General features: G+C 39.6%; 1 protein-coding gene across 3 annotated transcripts in view; it reads right to left on the bottom strand.

Annotated features, from left to right (window-relative positions):
* The window catches only part of slc6a2 (solute carrier family 6 member 2), a 37,341-nt gene extending 16,750 nt beyond the window's left edge, over nucleotides 1–20,591 (bottom strand). The window contains exons 1-4 of one of the 3 annotated variants that reach the window (XM_037755896.1): nucleotides 20,437–20,591; nucleotides 14,993–15,405; nucleotides 6,025–6,156; nucleotides 4,347–4,584 (exon numbers count right to left, since the gene is read on the bottom strand). In XM_037755896.1, the coding sequence (XP_037611824.1) occupies nucleotides 4,347–4,584; nucleotides 6,025–6,156; nucleotides 14,993–15,290 (668 nt within the window). In that variant the 5' untranslated portion in view covers nucleotides 15,291–15,405; nucleotides 20,437–20,591. Of the gene's footprint in view, nucleotides 1–4,346; nucleotides 4,585–6,024; nucleotides 6,157–14,992; nucleotides 15,406–15,794; nucleotides 15,935–17,426; nucleotides 17,518–20,436 lie in introns of those variants that run through there. The other 2 variants (XM_037755912.1, XM_037755904.1) reach the window with 2 other exon arrangements.
* Between the last annotated feature and the right edge of the window lie 255 nt (nucleotides 20,592–20,846).

Here is a 20,846-nt window from a genome sequence, read left to right as displayed (position 1 = left end):
ACACAACGGCCCGAAACAAAACCGCCTCAGGGACACGCACACTGAAGTATGTTCAGACATTCAATCCGAAGGGACCAAAGGATCTGTGAAACTCCTCAGCATTTACTTATCTTTGGCTGATAGTAAATTCAAAGCTATAAAGGTCTTTGGGGATGCAGATAGCGATGTGAAGACATCAGTTTATTTGGGGAGGGAAATTTAGAGTCTATGCTCTGACCTGGAGGCTTTGTGTTGGTGTTATGTTGTAATGCCTCAAGGCCTCCTTGTACATCTGATAGTATTGCTAGTGCACTGCCAGTAAATGCGCACTATAACATCAATCCAGGTCCCTTTGGCCCAGTTACTCTAAACACATTTAATCTTATCATCACTCAGCGAGCTGGTTATGTCGCTATCCTAACACTCAACGTTGCCATTAGTTGGTCTCTGTATACTTTAGGCTGGCACACTATTGCATGCAGCCTGGTCTTAATGGTGGCTACAGAATGAGAAATAGGGCATGCAAAAAATACATAAATAAAAGGGACTGCAGACCTGAGTCTTAAAACGCAGCTGAGGAGTTCTATCTCATTTCAATCGGATTTATTTAATTAATTACAAATGTACTCTACTTGTTGTTTTAAATGTAATCCTTCCAACAAATGTGTTAAATTGCATGTGAGATTGAAGTGAAAGCAATCTCCTCAAGTGTCTATGTAATTAGATCTTTTTTGTTTTAAATGAGGGCTATTTATCAAGTCTAGTTATCCTTGACAGGAAATCACATGTGGTTGCTGCAGGCTAGATGAAAAGAGAGAGGAAAAGGATGTGTGCTAATGAAATGAGTTGGTGTTGTCACTGTTGTTATTTTTAAAATAGTTTTTTATATATCCGAAAACTTAACATGTTGTAACTGAGTCTGACATATGTTACTCGATTGATTACACCTGGCAGCAGGGAACCTTAAACAGAAAGCCCAGTATTTGTCAAACAATGTAATGCTTTACTTTTCATTGTAGGATAAAAGTATTCATGAACAACACACTAAAAAATAAAAAAATGCATGTCCACTTTGTATACACTTTTCCTGTGCAAACAACTTAAAGCCCAGTTAATATGTATTATGGAATTGAGACTTCCTAGCCTGAATTTTGACTTTTGCAACTGATCTTAAAGGATAACGTTTGTATTTTTCAACCTGGACCCTATTTTCCTATGTTTTTGTGTGACTAAGTGACTAATGACTAAGTTTTTTTTAACTTTCGCTTTCCGTTTGTCATTTGTCATGTGACTTGTTGTTGGAAGGCAACAGTGGAAACTTGAGTGAGAGTGGAGAGAGGAGTGCCACGACAGTATTGTCAGAATTTGTTGCGCTGGAGAACAGAAAGTGTAGCTTAGTGTTATCTAAAAGATTCTCAATGTCATGGTTGAATATTTAGATGATTTTGACAATGTGGAGGCAATGTAACATTCCACAATAAGGCTTCTCAGAGTGAGACACACAATAACGAACAGGCTGGATCAAGTGAAAGGGAAAGAAACCAATTTAATTTCTCTGTAGGGTCCTTTCCATAATGTTGTCAGACACTTATAGTAACACTCTGAGCCTGTCAGTGGCAAAAACAAACACTTTTAGTGGACGTAAACTGTCGGTGCCAGGTTGCCCCAAATGATTACATTACAGCTCGTTTAGCGGCTGCTGGCATCAGGGTTCTCCCTCAATACTGGACCGATTTCAAGTGTTGTCCCCATTAGTCACTTAGACACAAAAACATGGGAAACATTTTTTTTTAATCCTATTTGCTCCAATTCTACCCACTGCAGCTTTAACTGCCAGGTTATGCTAAAAAAGAACTAGTTTGTATGACGTGTTGTCTGACTATGTCGGAAGGTAAAAGTGTATATAGCTGTTGTGAGCTGCCACATTTGAAGGCGGGGCGAGATGTGATCATCATTTAAAGATGGGATAACAGCCAGATTAACATACAGTCTCTCCTGGAAGACGTTCGTAGTGTTGCACTAAGATGTACATATCCCAAGTGGCAAAAATTGTTGTGTAAAGAATGATAATAGTTTAAACCCGGCTAATTTTCTTGGGGAGGACATGTCAGATTGATGGTTTCGGAAAGTTACAGATATTATCGGCTGCAACCTTCCCGTTGGAAAGGTGTGGAGGGTGGGGGTTTCCAAAGCTGTTCGACCACCCGAAAACCACTTCTGATGAAACATATTGGGCGGCTTAAGAGAGCCCATCCCTACTACTTCATGATTTGTATGTCTTTAAGCAATGAGACGACATTGCTTTATTCGGTACAGCTCATAGACATGATGCCGTGATTTGGGAATTACACTTCTGGAGGTTTCTTTGATCTCTTGAGGCTGCACATGTTATACAATTAATCAAAGAGGAATGCCCGTACTCTGGTTTCCAAATCAGTTTTTTGGCAGAAGCCATGTTTTCGGCTGTCTTCACATTTTCCCTTCCTCTCCACATCTTCCAAACAAGCCCTTGTCACATGATGTCACACCAGCTTGTTCTTCTCAGCTACAATGATTTTGATTGTATTTGTTTTTCAGTGATGTCTGTAAAGGGGAGACTCGTGGGTACCCATAGAACCCATTTTCATTTGCATATCTAGAGGTCAGAGGTCAAAGGACCCCAAGTAGTCTCATCTTACTCTCATGCAATGTTCCTGCACAATGCAGTGTCAGCAAACAATAAAATTAAATCATGAATAACGTGCTGTGAATCTTAGGCAATAAATCAGCTAAAATATGATCGTAATATACTGTATTGAGTTAGTGAGCCTAAACTCTACACCAGCTCTGGTGTAAACTAAACACACCAGAATGTTCCATTTTAAATTTGTTTGTTTTACTTTTTGGAATTTTTCTGCAAACTATCCACTCACGATAGCTGAGAACAGTAGGCTGAAGAGGATTTGTGGATGTAGAAGAGTGTAAGGTGTGAAGCAAGAGGCTGTTGACTCAGTTGGCCTCATGCTCTCATGCTGTGCCTTGGCATTGCTCCTGTGCTCAAAGCTAGCTGGAAGCAGGAGGATTATTGTCCCCTACAGCGTCTAACCCCATGAAAGATCTGTCTTGAAGTACCTTATTGTTGTCAGTCTGTCTGTGCACATCTGCGGATTTCATTCCTATGAGTGAAGTGTAATCGTCCACCTGGGACACATAGTCTGCTTTTATGATGATTTTGTGCACCATGTCTACTCTTTGAATGATATTGCATCACTTTTTTGAAAGTCTGTATAATTCACAAGGCTGGAGCTCTGACGCGGGTGCTGACCTCCTTATGTTAAGTTAAAGTGTATTTGAAAAACATATCAAGTTTGAGAGTTCCTGGAAGGTTCAACGATTTCCAGGGATACTGATTGAATAAACATACGGTACTAGACGGTGCAGGTCCCAGCCGAATGGGAGGAGGGGAGCTTTAAGAAGCTCAGTTATTTGGCGGGATGCACGCTCAATGCATTCTGTGCGTCATGCTTAGCACGTGTCCCTTGTACTGTCCAAGTCACTTCACAGACTTCCTCTGGGCTGCACAGTCAGTCTTCACAGAAGCTGGGGAAGAACTGGCTGTCTTTGAAGTATAAACAGACGGAGCTTTTTTCATGCACTTCAAAGAGTGCATTTGAACTTTTTGTAGACTCCCTTTTTATAGTGCAAACATTTATGTCAGGTTAATTTTAGTGTCCCCCCACTCATGTTTAAGTGACTGGTCAGCCTCTTTGTGTGGATACTGGTGCACTTGTGTCATAGAAAGTATTATTCAGACAACGCTCCCAAAACATGAAATCATCCTTACACTTCCACGTGACACTGTTTGTTGTTGGGTGGACAGTATTCAACCTATGACTCAGCAAAAACTGTATCAGTATTAAAGCTAGGGTTGGTATTGTTCTTCAAAAACACGTTTTGTTATATTTATTGAAATTCTCACTACATCCCAACAGCAATCAATAAATCAAATTCTCTGCTTTCTCGTTAGATTTAGGGTCTTTTGGAGCTAGTGCTGCTCGCTACTTTCCAGCTACTTGGAAATAAGTTGACAACACTATGCTCGGTTTTTCGGTTGGATCATTTTGTCACAGTGTGACTGTGGGTTACTTGATCTGTGTGTGTGTTTTGTTGTTATAGATTTGGCAACATGGCTTGTAAGGAAATTGAATAGGGTCTGACGCTTGAATAGCTGTGATGTACAGGATATTATGTTCCTGTTCAAACTCGAAAAAGTCAGGTTACCAAAGAGTATTTCTATTACATTTCTTTCGACAGTTGCATAAAATGGAAATCATGTCATGGCCTAAACATGGTGCACCTCTGCAAACTGAATTTCAGAAACCACTCACTCATAGTACTCTGCTGCCGGGGTGATCTTGTACTTGGCGTAAGATGTTCCATTGCCGAGGATGGATGCGTTGAGGGCTTTGGGGTCGGTGCAGTTCTCACTGTTCCAGATGTTGCCGCATTTGAGCCATGGCAGCTCATTGGTCATGGAGGAGTACAGGTAGAAGAGGGACCAGGCAATGATGACATTGTAGTAGAAGCCAACATACAGGGCTATGATGATCACAGTGTAGCCCACACCTGAGGAACACAGTGTTATTAGTGAGGAAGAACAAAATGATGGTTTACACTCATATTGTGCTTAGTGCCGTTGCAGCCCAGCGCAAATTCACTTAAAGGGGACATATCATGCTCTTTTCCAGGTTCATACTTGTATTTTGGGTTTCTACTAGAACATGTTTACATGCTTATAACACCAAACATCATAGGAATTTGTGCATTACAGAAATTACCAAAAATAAGCAGCTAATCATGGATGGCAGGTACAGATTGCAAAGTTGATATTTACCACATCAACAGACGCCGCATCTCTAAGACAACTCCCACCGTTAGCTGTGTTATATAGATAAAAAGTCGCCTATAATAAATATTCTATAGTATAGTTTTGTTGATAAACTGATAATCTGAGGTCCTCACAAGAAATATTTTCAGTCACCCTTCACCATCTTATCACCACCATGAGGTTTTCACACACATCCACTGGGTGCGAATGCTTACTTTCCATCATTTTGCACTTTTTATTTTAGTAAATTCTGGGGTTAGTTGTTTTGTCTCCACTGGAATGTGAAATCCTTACTCGAAAACAAGAGAAGCCATAAATCCATCACCCGCTCATTCTCGACAGGAAAAAAACAAAGACCTCCTCCGAGCTGTAGCCAACAAAAGCAGTGACCGGTGCTGATTCAATAGTGCAGACTGACGTGCTTATCTGACATTATTTGAAACATGCTGCTTCAAATAATAAGAAAAGACCACAATGTAAGACGAGGTCAGGCTTTGTGGTTTTCCAGATCCAGGTTCTTAGATCTGCTTTTCTCGCTGATCTACGCAAATGCTAATTAGGAACCGCTTTTTGCAGGTTTTGCTTTATAGTGAAGTCCATATCACATATAAAAAAATCATATTGGTAATGCCCAGTTGCTATAATAAAGTCTATACAAGTTTCACATAAATCCATGTTAGTCAGTATTTTATAATGTGCTCAAAGCCTTCTCTATAACAATAATACAGCATAGATAATGTTTGATTTGAGCTTTTTGGTTGTGTCTCTGATTAATTTAATTGAGTGATTTGTAATTACATTGACCCCAGTTACTGTGTTCCTCAGTATGCCACGGTCACCAACCTGGTTTGCATTTGCTTCGCTCGACATTTGAAAAGAAACAACATAGACAGGGGTATAAGGTTGGAAGTACAAGCCGAGACAAATCAAACGATGCAGAGAGGTGAAACAGAGAAATAGGCGATGCGACAGAGAGATTAGTCACAAGTGACACTTCTGAACCTATGAGGGTTAAAGGGCAAGAACAAAGGGATGAAATGAAAGGGCAAGACACCGAAGAGAAGCAAGAAAAAGAGCATGACTGAGCTATAAGTAGGACAGTTTAAGAGGTTAGAGAGAGGCTGAAGTGAATAGATATGCAGGTTCATGTGTGTGTGCGTGTTTGTGTCAAAGCTCACCTTTAAAGACGGGGCAAATTTTCCAAACTGTAGCTGCCCCTTCCCTGTTGTACTGGCCCAAGGCAAGCTCCATGTAGAACAATGGCATCCCCGCAATGACCAAGAAAAGAATGTACGGGATCAAAAAGGCACCTGGAAAGAGAAATAATCACATTTCATGCTTTACATTTTAAAGTCTTTTTAATCCCCTGCCAGCGTGACTTATATTTTGTCTACAGTAAAAATATATTCAATATGCTAAAATGTGGAAATAAATGCTAAACAAAACAAAAAACCAAAGGAAGAAAAAGGAAAAAAGTGGTGGTTTTGGGGTCTCGAAATTGTTGGAAAAAAACAACACACCATATCACGCAAGCAGGAAGGCTCCCAGCTATTTTCATGCTGGGCCTCAGTAGCACATCCACCGACGAGGAAATGACCTCCCGTAATTGAATTGTTCTTGACATTGTCCATCGCAAATGACACATTATCTACCGTAATGAATACATTTTGCTTAGGGCCAATATGATTGACAGGCCGGTGGCGGAGTTGACCCTTCGGGGCACTGAGCACAACAAGTTGATTTTTTTTTTGGCCACGTGAGTGGACACGCAGGCAAACAAGAGGGACAGTGCACACGTTCTAGTGAGCACTCTGTTGATGAGTGTTGAGGGTGAAACAACGCTGTGTTTAAAACAAGCCTTTGTTGATTCAGCTACACACACTGTACTTTTTTTTTTGCTCTCACTACAGTGCAGCTGTTCAGGAGTTTTGAAAACAGTGAAAGTTAATCTTCAGACATACTGACCTGAGCTCAGACACTTGTTTTTGAATTTTACATTAGACCAGATAAACCAAACCAAACAAATAAACCTCACAGTATATATTTATACCGGATAAAGCAGATATTCATATCATTTGCAAATAGATGCTAAAACATTTCATAAATCATCTGACGATATAAAATGCTCCGGGTCGGCTTTACACGTGTACATAGGCTACTGTAGGGCTGTCACGATATCACTACATAATAATTGTAGCCAAAAATTACCACAATATTGATAGAAGATTTAAAAAAAAAAAAGAAAGTAATGCTATCAGTCAAATTCATCTATAACTTTATTTATTGTTTGTTTTTTCTCTGATTTTGGTAAAAGAATTACACTCAAAATACAAGTGTAGGGAGGTGGAAAGAGAGTCTGTAACCATAACTGTATATATACAATTATTTAAGAGGCGCTTGATTATTTACACAAAATTATCATGTGTATTATTAACATGATATCAATATTTAATTTTTGAATATCACGGTTATCAATACGTACAGGTATACCGCGTCACCCCTACATGTACATGCTTTTATTGTGTAAGATAAAACACGTTCTCATGGACTATTAATGGATTTAACAGACTGAAGTGGCTCAACATTAAAGCAATTTTAAAATCCATCCATCCATTAACTGTAACCGATCATCCTTTATAGGGTCATGCAGGGGCTGGAGCCATCCCAGCTTACATTGGGTGATTTTTGAATAACAGTGTAATTAGTTTACTAAGACAGTGTTTGTCCTATTTTTTATTTATTTATTTAACATTTGAAAGGAAAACCAAAACACTGAAGATAAAAAAACTGTTTAAAACAACCTGTTGTTAGTGATTCAACTACACACACTGAGTAACCAGGAGCCCAGACAGCCAGTTTACACTTTTTCTACGTGCATGCCTTGATGAAATGAGATATTTCCTTCATCATGTCTTCATCAAGCCTCAATAAATGCACTTCCCATTAATGCAAATACACCTGGGACAACTAAAAAGTAAATTAAAGGAGATTAAAGGAACTTGAATTAGAACAACAACATAGCAAACTAACTGAAATCTAATCTAAAATAACATGGCGGCAGTATCTCTTAGTACTAATGTCTAATTTTTTTTCAACACATCTGCTGTGTCAAAGGCACTTCAACACATTCGGTGTCATTTCTGTAACCTTTTAACCTTTAGTATGACAACGGAGCTGGCCCACCCTTTTTGTGTGTTGAGTGCATTGACCAATCACCGTTGAGCTGAAATCAAATGTTTCAACTTGCAACCGTCAAACTGCTCTTTTTGCTGTTGGCTGCCATGGAAGATGGACGTGTCACTAGCGGTGTGGGGGACGAACACCCTGGAATTAGAAAGACTACACATCCAAAATTTGCGTAAGTGACGTCTCTCTCGCTGAAGCTACAATGCTTGTGTGTTTCGTACTGGGACTTACTCACACGAGCAACTGGTTTTGCTCGTTCTTTCGCATCCCAGCTGACAAAAAGACCAGAAGTCACTGGATGAAAGACATCAGGTAAGATAACATTTCATTTGTGCGTAGAACATAGCTAGAGATGTAGAGATGTAGTTCACTGAGTGGTTTCACGCAAAACGAAATGATGCTACGACAAACTGTGACTTTTTAACTATGTCTCTAACGTCAGATGGCTAATGTTAATGAAGCTAAGTTGAGCATAAACCTACATAGAACTACTATTGGCTGTTCATATTTGACTTTAACAGGGACTAGAACACGTTGCATGGGGGGTATTTAATCACATTTGACTTTGATAACAGTCTCTTCTAAACTAATTATAAAGCACTAGTTTGCGACATGCTGCTGCTGAACTGAACTTGACTTATTTCTATATTTCTGTTTTCTGATTTTAGGTAGTACCATTACTTCCCTCTACAGTGCATCCCAGTATCCTGCACAGAGCATACAGCCACAAGTAGCCTGCATTGGTCATCTAAGGGGAGCATCACAGCGGTACGTCATCGTGGCCAAGTCTGACAAATCGCCATTCCCTTGGACGAAGGCCTGGCATGTCCTGTGGACAAGCTGTTCAAGCTTTACTGGGCATGCAACTTGGCTTACCCAGCCCCGCTCAGCTCTGTGTTCTCGTTCTTCGAGTACACATTATACGACCTACCTGTGTCAACAAACAGGAGAGCAAAGGTGTTGCACCTCATTTCAAAAGTCAAGTCTATTAATTAGATCACACCAAAATGTTCACTTGCCCAAAATGTCCATCACAATGCACACTGATAAAGAAACTCATTTGGCATCTTCGGGAAATACATGCATTGTCGGAGGGATTGGAGTTCACACTTACTTGGCTGGTTGTTTTCCTCCAGTCTGTGAAATCATGCAGATGCCATTAGGAGCGAACGAGTGAGGAACGAGTCAGGAACGACTTGACAATTGATGAATTGTTAATGAGTACTTCTCTTATAATTCCTAATGGAGGACTAAATAGTAGATAATGATGAGTTACTGTAGAACCGACTGGGAGATTCTTATTAATCATTAAGTAATGATTAGTTCATGTGACTTGATCATACTGACCACTTTCATGAGTCGTTCCTGATTAACTCTGAATCAGCTGCTGAGCTGCACAAAACTAGTAATGACTCATTAATTACTGATTACTTAAACATTAGTTACTGTTTTTGTTACTCCCCTGAGTAAAGTTAGACATAATACAGAATAGTTATTGAGGAGTCCCTCATTGCTTCATCATTATCTTTACAATTAATTCCTCAAAAAGGATTCTTAACAGGTAGTTTTTAATTCATCATACTCAGACAACATATAAAGTAATATTCACATCCATGAATATTATGAAGTTGAACGACATTCCAGCACGACAGCACATAGGTCGCTTTAGTCCCAAAACTGTTGACTTCATAACGTTGGCGGTATACAGTTCGTTGGTTAGCCAGCCTTACTCTAATTGTTTGCCACACAGGCTATGTTCACTTCACTCATCAGTTCTTGTTGGACACAAAAAGTTAGTTGAGTTTAAATATTGATCGAATAATTTCAATGTGTCCATCTGATGGCCCCAAGCCACAATTAATAAGTTAATGCTGGAGGCATCGGAGACAGAAACTGTCAAAAAAACGCCGCGTGTTCTGAGCAAAGAGATGCGCTCTGCTGTCTCTGCTGGGAGTGGGTGGATACTGTCAGTAACAGTAGGTGACCACAAATGTGCCTGTTCAAAATTACTCAAAAACCCTCCGTGCATTAAAATTAAAACATGACGTGAACATAACATAGCCAATTTCTCTGAGAGATAATTAGAAAGTGTGGGGAAACCAAAGCTAAGTAGTTTGTGAAGGTTTTTAAGTAATTTTGGACAGGCAAATTTGCCGTAACCTACGGACACGATACTGACTGACAGAACCCACCCACTCCCAGCACCAGAGAGCATGTGCCACTCTAGGTTCAGATCGCGCACTGATCGATGCTTAAAATGCATCAAACTTTTTAATTGTAGCTTGGGGCCATCAGATGGACACGCTGAAATTATCTAATCATTAATTAACCTCAACACTAACTTTTTGTGTCCAACAAGAACTGGTGACTGAAGTGAGCATAGCCTATGTGGCATTTCTGCTCACAGCAAACATGCTAAGACTAACCAACATACTATATAGATTTAAGGTGATGAAGTCAACAGTTTTGGGGCTAAAGCGACCTACGACGTTCAACTTCATAATATTCATGGATGTGAATATTACTGTATATGTTGTCTGAATATGATGAATAAAACACCTGTTAAGAATCCTGCTGTCTTTGATTTTTTTTGAGGAACTAATTGTAAAGATAATGATGAAGTAATGAGGGACTCCTAAATAACTATACTGTATTATGTCTCACTTTACATGGACAAAAACAGTAACTCATGTTTAAGTAATCAGTAATTAATGAGTCATTACTAGTTTTGTGCAGCTGATTCAGAATTAATCAGGAACGACTCATGAAAGTGGTCAGTATGATCAAGTCACATATATTTGTGAACTAATCATTACTTAATGATTAATTAGGATCTTCCAGTCTGTTCTCTATGTAACTCATCATTATCTACTATATAGTTCTCCATTAGGAATTATTATTGAAGTACTCATTAACGATTCATCAATTTTCAAGTCATTCCTGACTCGTTCCTCACTCGTTTGGTCCTAATGGCATCTGCAAGATTTCACAGACTGGAGGAAAACAACCCGTCAGAGCTGATCTGGAGTCTGCTGTCCAGCTGCTGTCTATGAGCCACGAGTCAATCTCTTGCGAATTCTGACCAAACGGTCAAACTAGGCAGCGCTGATCAAATATGAATCAATATTCTGTTACTGTAATGCCTATGTTTCAAATGTTTTCAGAATCATCTTGCAGTGTACTGTTTAGCTGTTTTTCTTGAATTTCCCTCGGGATCAATAAAGTTACTATCTATCTATCTATCTATCTATCTATCTATCTAAAATGTACAAGTTTGTGACCTGGCAGCCATGTTGAGATCTCTTGAGGAAATACCAAGCATCGCTCACATGGCCGTAGCACAGCCAATAGGAACGCTCTCTCTGAAATGACCTGTGATCGGTCAAAGTTTCCCGTCACGGGCTAGATTTTTTAAAGCCTGAAAACAGAGCCATGAGGAGGTGCAGAAGTCTAGTTTTCTCTCAGAACACTTCAATTACAATATGCTTATTAAAGAGGTTATTAAAGAATTTTTACCAAATGATGCCAACAAATTGATTGGGAGTTACTCATTAACTAATGGTTCACTAGTAATTAGTTCCTCATTCGTTCCCCAGTAACTACTCACATTTTTGTGTCCCTTATTGTGAAGTGTTACCGCTTAGGGTCGTCGTCAGACCATTAGAGTCTGAGACTTTTATAGAATGTCCATTTTATCCTTGTGGCTTTTATTTTGGCAAATTTACTTTTACTGCTGGGTCACATGTCTGCCTTTCTTCATTGATTCAATTCAAAATGGAAAATTAAGATAAGTAATTAGCAAAAAACTAAATTGGACCGTTTTTTTAATTTGTCTCCACGATTTTCTTTTTTTGATTCTGACAAAAAAAAAAGAAAAGCAGCTGTTTTTTTGTTTTTAGTTTAAAACGAAAACGTTTTTCATCTTTATCCTTTGACAGGAAAACACATTATACTTTAGTCCCCTGACCCTTCAGGACACCAGAGTCCTTGAAAACTCTGGTATAGAAGTAGAAGTTAATGGACAAACTCAAAAGCTGTGTCGAACTCTTTCAATTTTGACAGCAGATAATTTGGCAATGCATACACTGTGCAGTTAGGTGGAACGCTTTTCTGCACACAAATTTTGCCAGTTTTGTCTGATAACCACGAGTCTCACCTTTACTGACATGCCCACTTTATAATAATCACATGCAGTTTTGGGGCAAGTCATAGTCAAGTCAGCACACTGACACACTGATAGATGTTGTTGTCTGTTGGGCTGCAGTTTGCCATGTTATGATTTGAGCATATTTTGTATGCTAAATGCAGTACCTGTGAGGGTTTCTGGACAATATTTATCATTGTTGTTTTGTGTTGCATTGATTTCCAATAATAAATATATACATACATTTACCCACTCCCATGTTGATAAGAGTATTAGATACTTGACAAATCTCCCTTTAAGGTACATTTTGAACAGATAAAAATATTTGCAATTAATTTACGATTAATCGCGATGAACTATGGACAATCATGCGATTAATCGTGATTAAATATTTTAATCGATTGACAGCCCAACTTCATTTATGACGAAAAGCGTTTCACCTTGGAGCAACTTAATAACAGAATTGCGGGTTTTGATTGTGGTTACATGAAAAACAAACCAAGTGTCATTATCAATTTGAGATCAGAGACCAGTTTTGGCATCTGTTCATTTTGTTAAGAGAATTCTGCAGCTTTATTTTTGCACCTGTTTTCTGTGTTGGGCTTACTGTGTTTCTTAAGCAGCTCTTCATAGATCATCATACGAAGATTACAAGAAGTTGTTTGGCCAAAATCTAATTCTGAAGGATCATTTTATGGTACACTATCCAAGAATGCTTTGTTTGTTTGGACCTCTTTCACATTTGTGGTGTATGAGATTTGAGGCCAAACATAATCCAATGAAGAGGCAAGTGCATGTGGTACTCAATTTCAGAAATGTTGCCAAAACTCTCGCTTATAAACATCAGTTTCAACAAATTTCAAGCTTGGGGACCAGTTTTGAAAAAAAATGCAATGTTGGCATGCCCACCCTGTAAACATTGGTTCTTTAAAAAAAAGTTGTTATTATACTGGAGGGACTTAAGTCAGCCCTTCACACAGATTTGACAATGAGTAGCATCATATAGTTACACATTCGCTGACTGTAAATGGCCAGAAATACAGGATTGGATCTCTGCTGTAACTAAAAACACAGCATCATAGGGAGCTCTTGTTTGGTGGGATAATTAATGTTATACCCCAGGGCGAGACATTCCTCTTTCTTATTAGAGTACTTGAAGTCCTGTACTTTGATGAGCATTTCTATGCATATGTTGTGCAATAAACTAAAGACTTTGAAATTATGAATTTCGATGATGTTGCAGATGTTAGACCTCTTGACATTATGTCAGATTTTAGCACTGACAAGCTCTATCTCAGTCCGATAAGGTATACGATTTTGTAGGTGTGGTTCGCCTGATTGTTTGATGTCATGTTCAGTAATTGCATTTAAAAACATGACTCTTTTTTTGTACATGTTTTATATACTTTATTACAAATGAATGTAATGCCTGGTTAGTTAAAGGGACTGTTTGTAACTTTTTAAGCGTATAAATGTACCGGGTCGGGACACATGCGCGCTCGCATATGCGCGCTCGTGTGTGGCCGGAGCCTTGTCTCCTCTGCCTGCTCACCTTCACTTAGAGCGGGCGCGCGTTCTCGCGTACTCGCTCCACCTCTAGACCTGAACGCGCCCTCACTACACAAAGCAGAAGAGTTAGTTTAGCTCTGAGAATATCTAGTGAATGTACAGTGAACGTTTGTGCAGAAATAAATGCTGCAGCTCCTCCAGACCAACAGAGGTTTTCCGTGTCTTGTGAAGTGACGGAGCTCCTCAACGAGTTACGTTATCGTCTCGTTACTGACCGGGTGCCGGTGTCTTCGGCTGCCAGCTGTGTTCGGGAGGCGATAACGTAACTTGTTGAGGAGCCCCGCTGCCTCAGCCTGCGCTGAGGCACGAAAAGTCAACACTAGGATCAGCATTGATTCATGGAGAGACCTTCGTCTGGTCAGCTAACATTACTGCCAAGCAGGTGAATTATAGAGTGATATTGTGGTTTTAGCTGACGTGTGTCGCCTCACTGTTTTAAGCGATGCTCGTTCATGTCTATGTAGAGCGAGCAAGCGCGAGCTCGACGTTCACTTTCGTTGATTTCAATGTCACAGGTGTCGCTGTTAAGCAATTCTGAAAGTTACAAATAGTCCCTTTAAAAAGTGTGCTTTTTAAAAAAAAAAAGTTGAATATTAAAAATGAAATCTAAATAAATGGCTAATGAATGTATTCTGTCTTTGTCATTATTGAAAGAAAACTTTACAGTCACCTGGTACTTCCATTAAACATAAGTGGCACAAAGTAACACTTTTTATGTGTTTATCTGGATTACACATGATTGTGTCAACCCTGTAACACAGCAAATGTGTTACAATTGCTTACACTTGCTATTTTGAAATCAGTCAATTTTAACACATCCCTTCTTAGAGATTTGCATTTTTGAAAGATTTGAAAGTAAAAAAAAATAGAGACGCTTTGGCACCTGACCCCTAAAATGAAGGAAGACAGAACATCAATGAAAAAAAATAATTTTGACTAACTTTTATACCTGGCCGACCCAGTCACGCCTTATTTACTTTATAACTGTGTGTGTTTTACCTGTTATATGTTTTATCTGCCTCGTTTAGTCTTGTCAAGTATTTGTTTTAAAGAACGGACCAGAAGTGGCAACTGTGAATCTCGTTGTATTTAATACAATGACAATAAAGCTTTCTATTCTATTCTATTCTATTCTATTATTGTATTCTTTATTCTAACAAGGATTTACCTGAACCTAACTTTTGTGACCTCTCTTTTTAAATCTTTAAGCATCTGTGCACTCGATCAGAAATACATGCTTTACTCACCTCCTCCGTTTTTGTAGCACAAGTAAGGAAATCTCCAAACATTGGCCAGGTCCACCGCGAAGCCAATAACCGACAGGAGAAAGTCCATTTTCTTGCCCCAAGTTTCTCGCTCTTCCTCGGTGAGTCCTGGAGGACCCACGTAGTGGGAACCCGGAGAGGGAATGATGGAAGAGCTGGTGTACTGGACGCCATTCTGGTCCTTCACCAGTATCAGTTCTACCTCTTTTTTCTCCACATTGCACTGTTTCAGCGGGGCCACCGACGAGAGCTTGTGTTCTGGCAGGACCTGGATATTCATCTTCTCTGCGGTGCTTTTACGGAAGCCCCACTGAGGACCTGATGGTCTGAGTTGGCGACAATCCCAAGCGAGTGTTCTCCGCCGAAACTACAGCTGCCACCTCCGCGTACATGGGCTGCAAAGAGGAGGGAAGACAAACAAAAAGAGAGTTTTGGAGAGGTTTGTGCGTAAAAGTTGGAGTACAGCGAGAAACAGGCTACAGGTTAGGAGTGCAGGGAGTTGGAGAGGTGACATGATTTCCTCCCATAGCAGCCAGACCTAATGTCTGTGTGCAGCATTAAGATAAAACATTGCATCTGTGGTCTGATGCCCAGCAGTAGCAGGTACTTCAGAGCCAACTCCTCCCAGCGTCACTGAGTGCGTAAAGCGTAGTGTGCGCCTTTTTAACAGTCAACTCAATTAAAAAAAGAAAAGAAAAAACTTCTTTCATAATATAATAAAGAGAAACATAAATGTTTTTTTAAATATAGCACCGTTACTAAAGCAATTTCTGCAGCTCCGTACTTGGTAAAGCTAGGGACACCTCTCCATGACCCGAAGCTGCTGTTGTCCAGACTGGTCTGAGAACTGAAGACTGCCCATTCTGAAGGAACTATAAGACTCGCCTTCTCCAGCGGACAAGATATCAAATGCGAGCTTTTAAACCGGTTTGCTCTCTCCCCTCCACGTGATATTTTATAATTGAACACTCCATGTTGGATGTGGGCTTGGCATGATCGCTTTTTTTTTTTTTGTCTGAGTTCCCATAAACTTGCGCATCATGCTGCTGAGTTGTCAGTGCAACAATCAGTGTTTTTTAAGATGAATCCACGTAGAGTTGAACATAACAATTCATTGATGCTCTGTGTCTTCTTTCATTTTAGGGGTCAGGTGCCAATGCGTCTCTAGTTTTTTACTTTCAAATCTTTCAAAAATGTATGCGTTAAAAATGACAGATCACGTGTTGATTTCAACATAGGAAATGTTTAAACAATTGTAACACATTTGCTGTGTTACAGGGCTTGACACAATCATGTGAAATCCAGATAAACATATAAAAGTGTTACTTTGTGCCACTTGTGTTTAATGGAAATACCAGGTGACTGTAATGTTGTCTTTCAATAATGACAAAGACAGAATACATTCATTAGCCATTCATTTAAGATTTCATTGTTAATATTCAACTTTTTTTTTTTTTTTTAAAAGTACACTTTTTAACTAACCAGGCATTACATGCATTTGTTATACAATATATAAAACAAGTAAAAAAAAGTCATGTTTTAACAGGCCTCTATGACTGCTTACCCTTTCCATAAATAAAATATTCAGTTTAGAAAACCAAGATGTGAACTTTTATGTGTCAGGGCCATGTCAGGAGCAGAATAAAAAATACTAGATCATGTCTTTGCTTTACAGGTTGGTGGTAGGATTTAACTTTTTTTTTTCAGGAGACATAAGATCACTTCACCTTCAGCTTCCTTCCTCCTTGAATATCCCATGCACCAAAACTTTTTTAATGTTTTAATTTGGACTTTATCTGTTCCTTCTCTGTACTAAACAGATTGAATTACAGTTTTCTAAGAAGCCATGAAAGCTTTGTGTTCCATGTGTAATTCAATTCTACAGCAGCTTTAGCCAGGGGCAATGATTTTTATTAGATATGGTTGATCAGTTCATCCCATTAAAGTCAATGAATGTCCTGTTTGCTCTCCAGTGCTTGTTTTATAAAACCCTAATAGGGCTGGTTTTGGACGTTTTGTTTGTGAAGATTGAATAACTGCAGTGATGGTAAAGCAAAGGACCAGGTAACAAGGAAGGATAATGTGTTATTACTCTTGTTTTCTCATGAATTAGTTCTATTCTTTTGCACTTTGTTTCATATTGTCAGGTAGCCAAGAATGGCCAAATGTGTTGTGTTAAAATGATAGTGTTTGATGGGGAGTGTATTTCTAGGGTGATGTTGTACATTCAACAATGTCAAGGCACAAATAATACAGTAGCATAGTTTGTTGGAAACTGTCTCCCAGAAGTGACTCACAGATGTAAAGCAGGTGTATACTGAGAATAGACGGTAACAAGTAGGAACTGAGCCTGTGATCGTGCTGCACCCGTAGAGGTGTACAGGACTGCTAAAGGCAAAATGATATCATCCCTTACCTGTTACCTTGATAATCCCGGATTTCAGCTTCTGGCTGCGTATTGAGACCTCCCTTCTCTTTCTTAAGGTTCAGGCTCTCTCATGTTAACCCGAGGATGAGAAGCTAATGAAACAAGACGCACTGCCTCTCAGCAGCAGTCACAGTACGACCCTCTGGATTTAACCTGTGCATTTGGTTAGGGTCACCGCAACCAATCGCTTCTCCTGTCTGTCCCTTTGCCTCTGCGCTTACTTGTGCAAACATGCACTGCTACTTCTTTACATCACCTAATAAACCCCCAATCCACACACACACACACACCATCACAACCTTTCACCCACCTTTTCTGAGTATTTAGATGACCGCGCAGTTTCAGTTTGTACTAACTCTGCCATTAGTGTCAGCCCTAGATCATAAAAATCACCTTAAAGGGATAGTTTGGGTGTTTTGAAGTGGGGTTGTATGAGGTACATATCCATAGTAGGTGTATTACTTACAGTAGATGACTGTCAGCATGCCCCCAGTTTGGAGAAGCAGAAAGGACGGGAGCAAAGCAATATACTGCTGTGGACGGGGCCGGCAGCATAATGTATTTTAGCCGCCTAAACTAACACTTTAGTTAGCCGCCTAGACTTTCCCCCAGGAGACTGCTGTTTGTGTGCAGTGTGAAACATAGTCATTTTAAGCCAAACCATTTATTACTAAAACTAACCCAGTAGTTTTGTTGTGTTTTTGTTTTGTTTCAATTTACAACATTAATCACATGTTTAAATCTGTTTAAAATTTTAAATATGTCGAAACGTAACTGAGAATGCAGTTTAGTTGTATGGGAACGTCATTTTGTAGGAGACAGGGTTGAAAAGAGAAGCTCACCTAAAAAAAATTATATACATTTAAGTGTACGCTATATTTACAATGTTTTCCGACGCAAAACTGAACTGAAAGTGGAATTTATCTATAATGTTTTTGTCAACAAAGTCTGCTTGATTTGAAGAGAACATAGATAAGTTTCATTTACAGCTCAGTTCCCCATCGAAAGGGGCTGTCTGACGGCAAGATAAAGTGGTGAAAATATTCTAAATATAGAGTACACTTAAATAGATATTGATCTTTTTAGGTGAGCCTTTCTTTTAAGTGGCTAACATACATCCACAGCACTATATAGCTTTGCTCCCGTGTCGGTACTCCAAGCTGGGGGCGTGCCGACAGTCATCTACTGTAGGTTATACACCTACTATGTATAAGCACTTAATACCACACCACTTGAAAACATCCGGATTATCCCTTTAACTCCGTACTACATAAGAATGACCTCAGATGTTTTATGACACAGGTAACTGAGACTTTCCAGATAGGCCTTTTTCCCAGAAAACATTTTGTCACCGCAGGAAAAGAACAGGTGTAATAATGAAATTAATTAATTGGTCACTTTAACTGGGACTCCATCATTAGTGCTATTAGTAACACCTGTACTGTTCCTACTATGACAAGTCAAAATGTCTGCTGTGAAAAAGGCCGTTTGTGCTGCGTGAGCCATGATTCTAAAATATTCTTAACAAAACAAAAAGTGCATTTCTTGTTTTGTCATTCCATAGACTTTTAGTGCCAGGTCATTACCACATGGTAATCAGGTCGTGGTATTAGCGTTGAGTGGGGTTTGTTTTGTTTTGCACCTCACTAAAACTCTCTGGTTTAAATCTCTCCAGGCCTCACAAAAGGGAAAAGCAGTGTCATTAGGCTTCTCTTTCTCTGGGCTTTACTAGCATCTGCAACGACTTAAGCACCTCAGCAATGTTAAGTCTTATTACCTTCATGCTGTATACATTCAGCGAGAAGAAATAGCAGTGTGAGTCAGATGTCCAGTCACAGGGCGCAACATTTCTCCCGGGCAAACAGGACATCTGGGAAATGTAGGGCTGCCCCCTCGTTGGTCGACTAATCGGTCGTTTTGGTCGTAGTTTTCTTTAGTCCATTAGTCGTTTTTTAATGTTTTTTTTCACGCTGAAGGACGTATTTCTAAGAAACTTATGAGCACATCTCTGTTAAACACAAGATTTAAAGTGGTGGTTTTGTGTGATTATATGTGGAGAAACTCTATCTTACAGATATGTCGCTTAAATCAACGACTCAATTAGTCGGCAAAATCGGATGAGTGTTAGCCAACTGACAATTTCTTTGGTCAAGGACAGTCCTAGGGAAATGTGGTGTATATTTGCCAACAAAAGGTGCAGCAGGCCAGCAAAGTAAGTTTCTTAACAGAACCTCATCACGTGCTTCAGCCAACACCTACACCCCAAAATAAATCTGGGAGAATGTCGTGCCATTGTCCTCAACATGCTTAACATAATAACCAGTCTCCTTCATCTATATATCAAAGAGTTTTATCTTTCAGTTGGTCACACCCCTTCAATCTCCAAGTGACTGGTGAGTGAAGAACACAATAGGGGGGCACTCACAAGTTGAGTTTGAATAGTGGGTAGTAATTATGGGGCACAAAAAGGGAGGCTTGACAGCAGGAGGATTGGCATTATTGCTGTTTAAGCTGTGAGAGGGCTTGAAAACAAGCTGTGATGGATTGGCAAGTCTCACAGTAAGATTCACACTAAACTTACATCTCCCATAAGACGCACATTTTTAATTTCCATAATAACATTTCTAATGTTCTCTTATGTAATTGTTGCGTGCGGCATATTGTTGCATTGTCATAAACGCTGTAACACATCATACTTTCTGTCACTTGGCTCCGAGAGAAAAAAAGAGAAACACTTGTAACAGTGATTGAACGTGTTTTTTCTCCGTCTCACAGAGTGTCGAGGGATGAGTTTGTTTGGAACATATAAACACTCCCACACCTTATTTGGCAAGTCTCACTGACAAGTAAAAGACAAATGTCTTTTCCGCAACCTTGCGCTGACCCATCCTTGAATATTACACAGGAAAAGTTGCTGCCCGTAATTCCAAAAAAACATCTGGAGAGGAATCAAACGCAGAGATGTGAAACACCCAAAACATTGAGCGAGAAAACAAACCTGGTTCTGCAGATACCAGCGTTGGACCGCCAATGCTTCACGCGGCTCTCCAAACCTTGCCCTCATTGGGACCTTCACTGTTTCTATAAACTATCACACAGGAAATGAGGAACAATCACTTTCCTGCAGAGAATAACAGGAGAGAGAAAGTCAACAAGGTGTCATCTGGTGTGATAAGGAAACGTAACAATGAGGTTTAGAGGAACTCCCTGAAGAGACAGCGTGCCAGGCTAAAGACTCGAAGGTGGTGCTAGATGTGTGTTTGTAAGTGCATGACTCGCATTCAAAAATGTGTAGATATCCACACCATGCCAGCGTCTATAGAAGCTAACACCCATCAATGAACTCTTTACACTGAGTAGCTGGACAAACCATATGTTTCAGTCATGTGTGAGGAATAGAAGAGATTC

This window comes from Sebastes umbrosus, chromosome 2 (assembly GCF_015220745.1).
Source record: "Sebastes umbrosus isolate fSebUmb1 chromosome 2, fSebUmb1.pri, whole genome shotgun sequence".
NCBI classification, from domain to species: domain Eukaryota; kingdom Metazoa; phylum Chordata; class Actinopteri; order Perciformes; family Sebastidae; genus Sebastes; species Sebastes umbrosus.
The sequence above is the reverse complement of the archived record's forward strand: the minus strand, read 5'-3'. Positions and strand labels throughout refer to the sequence as shown.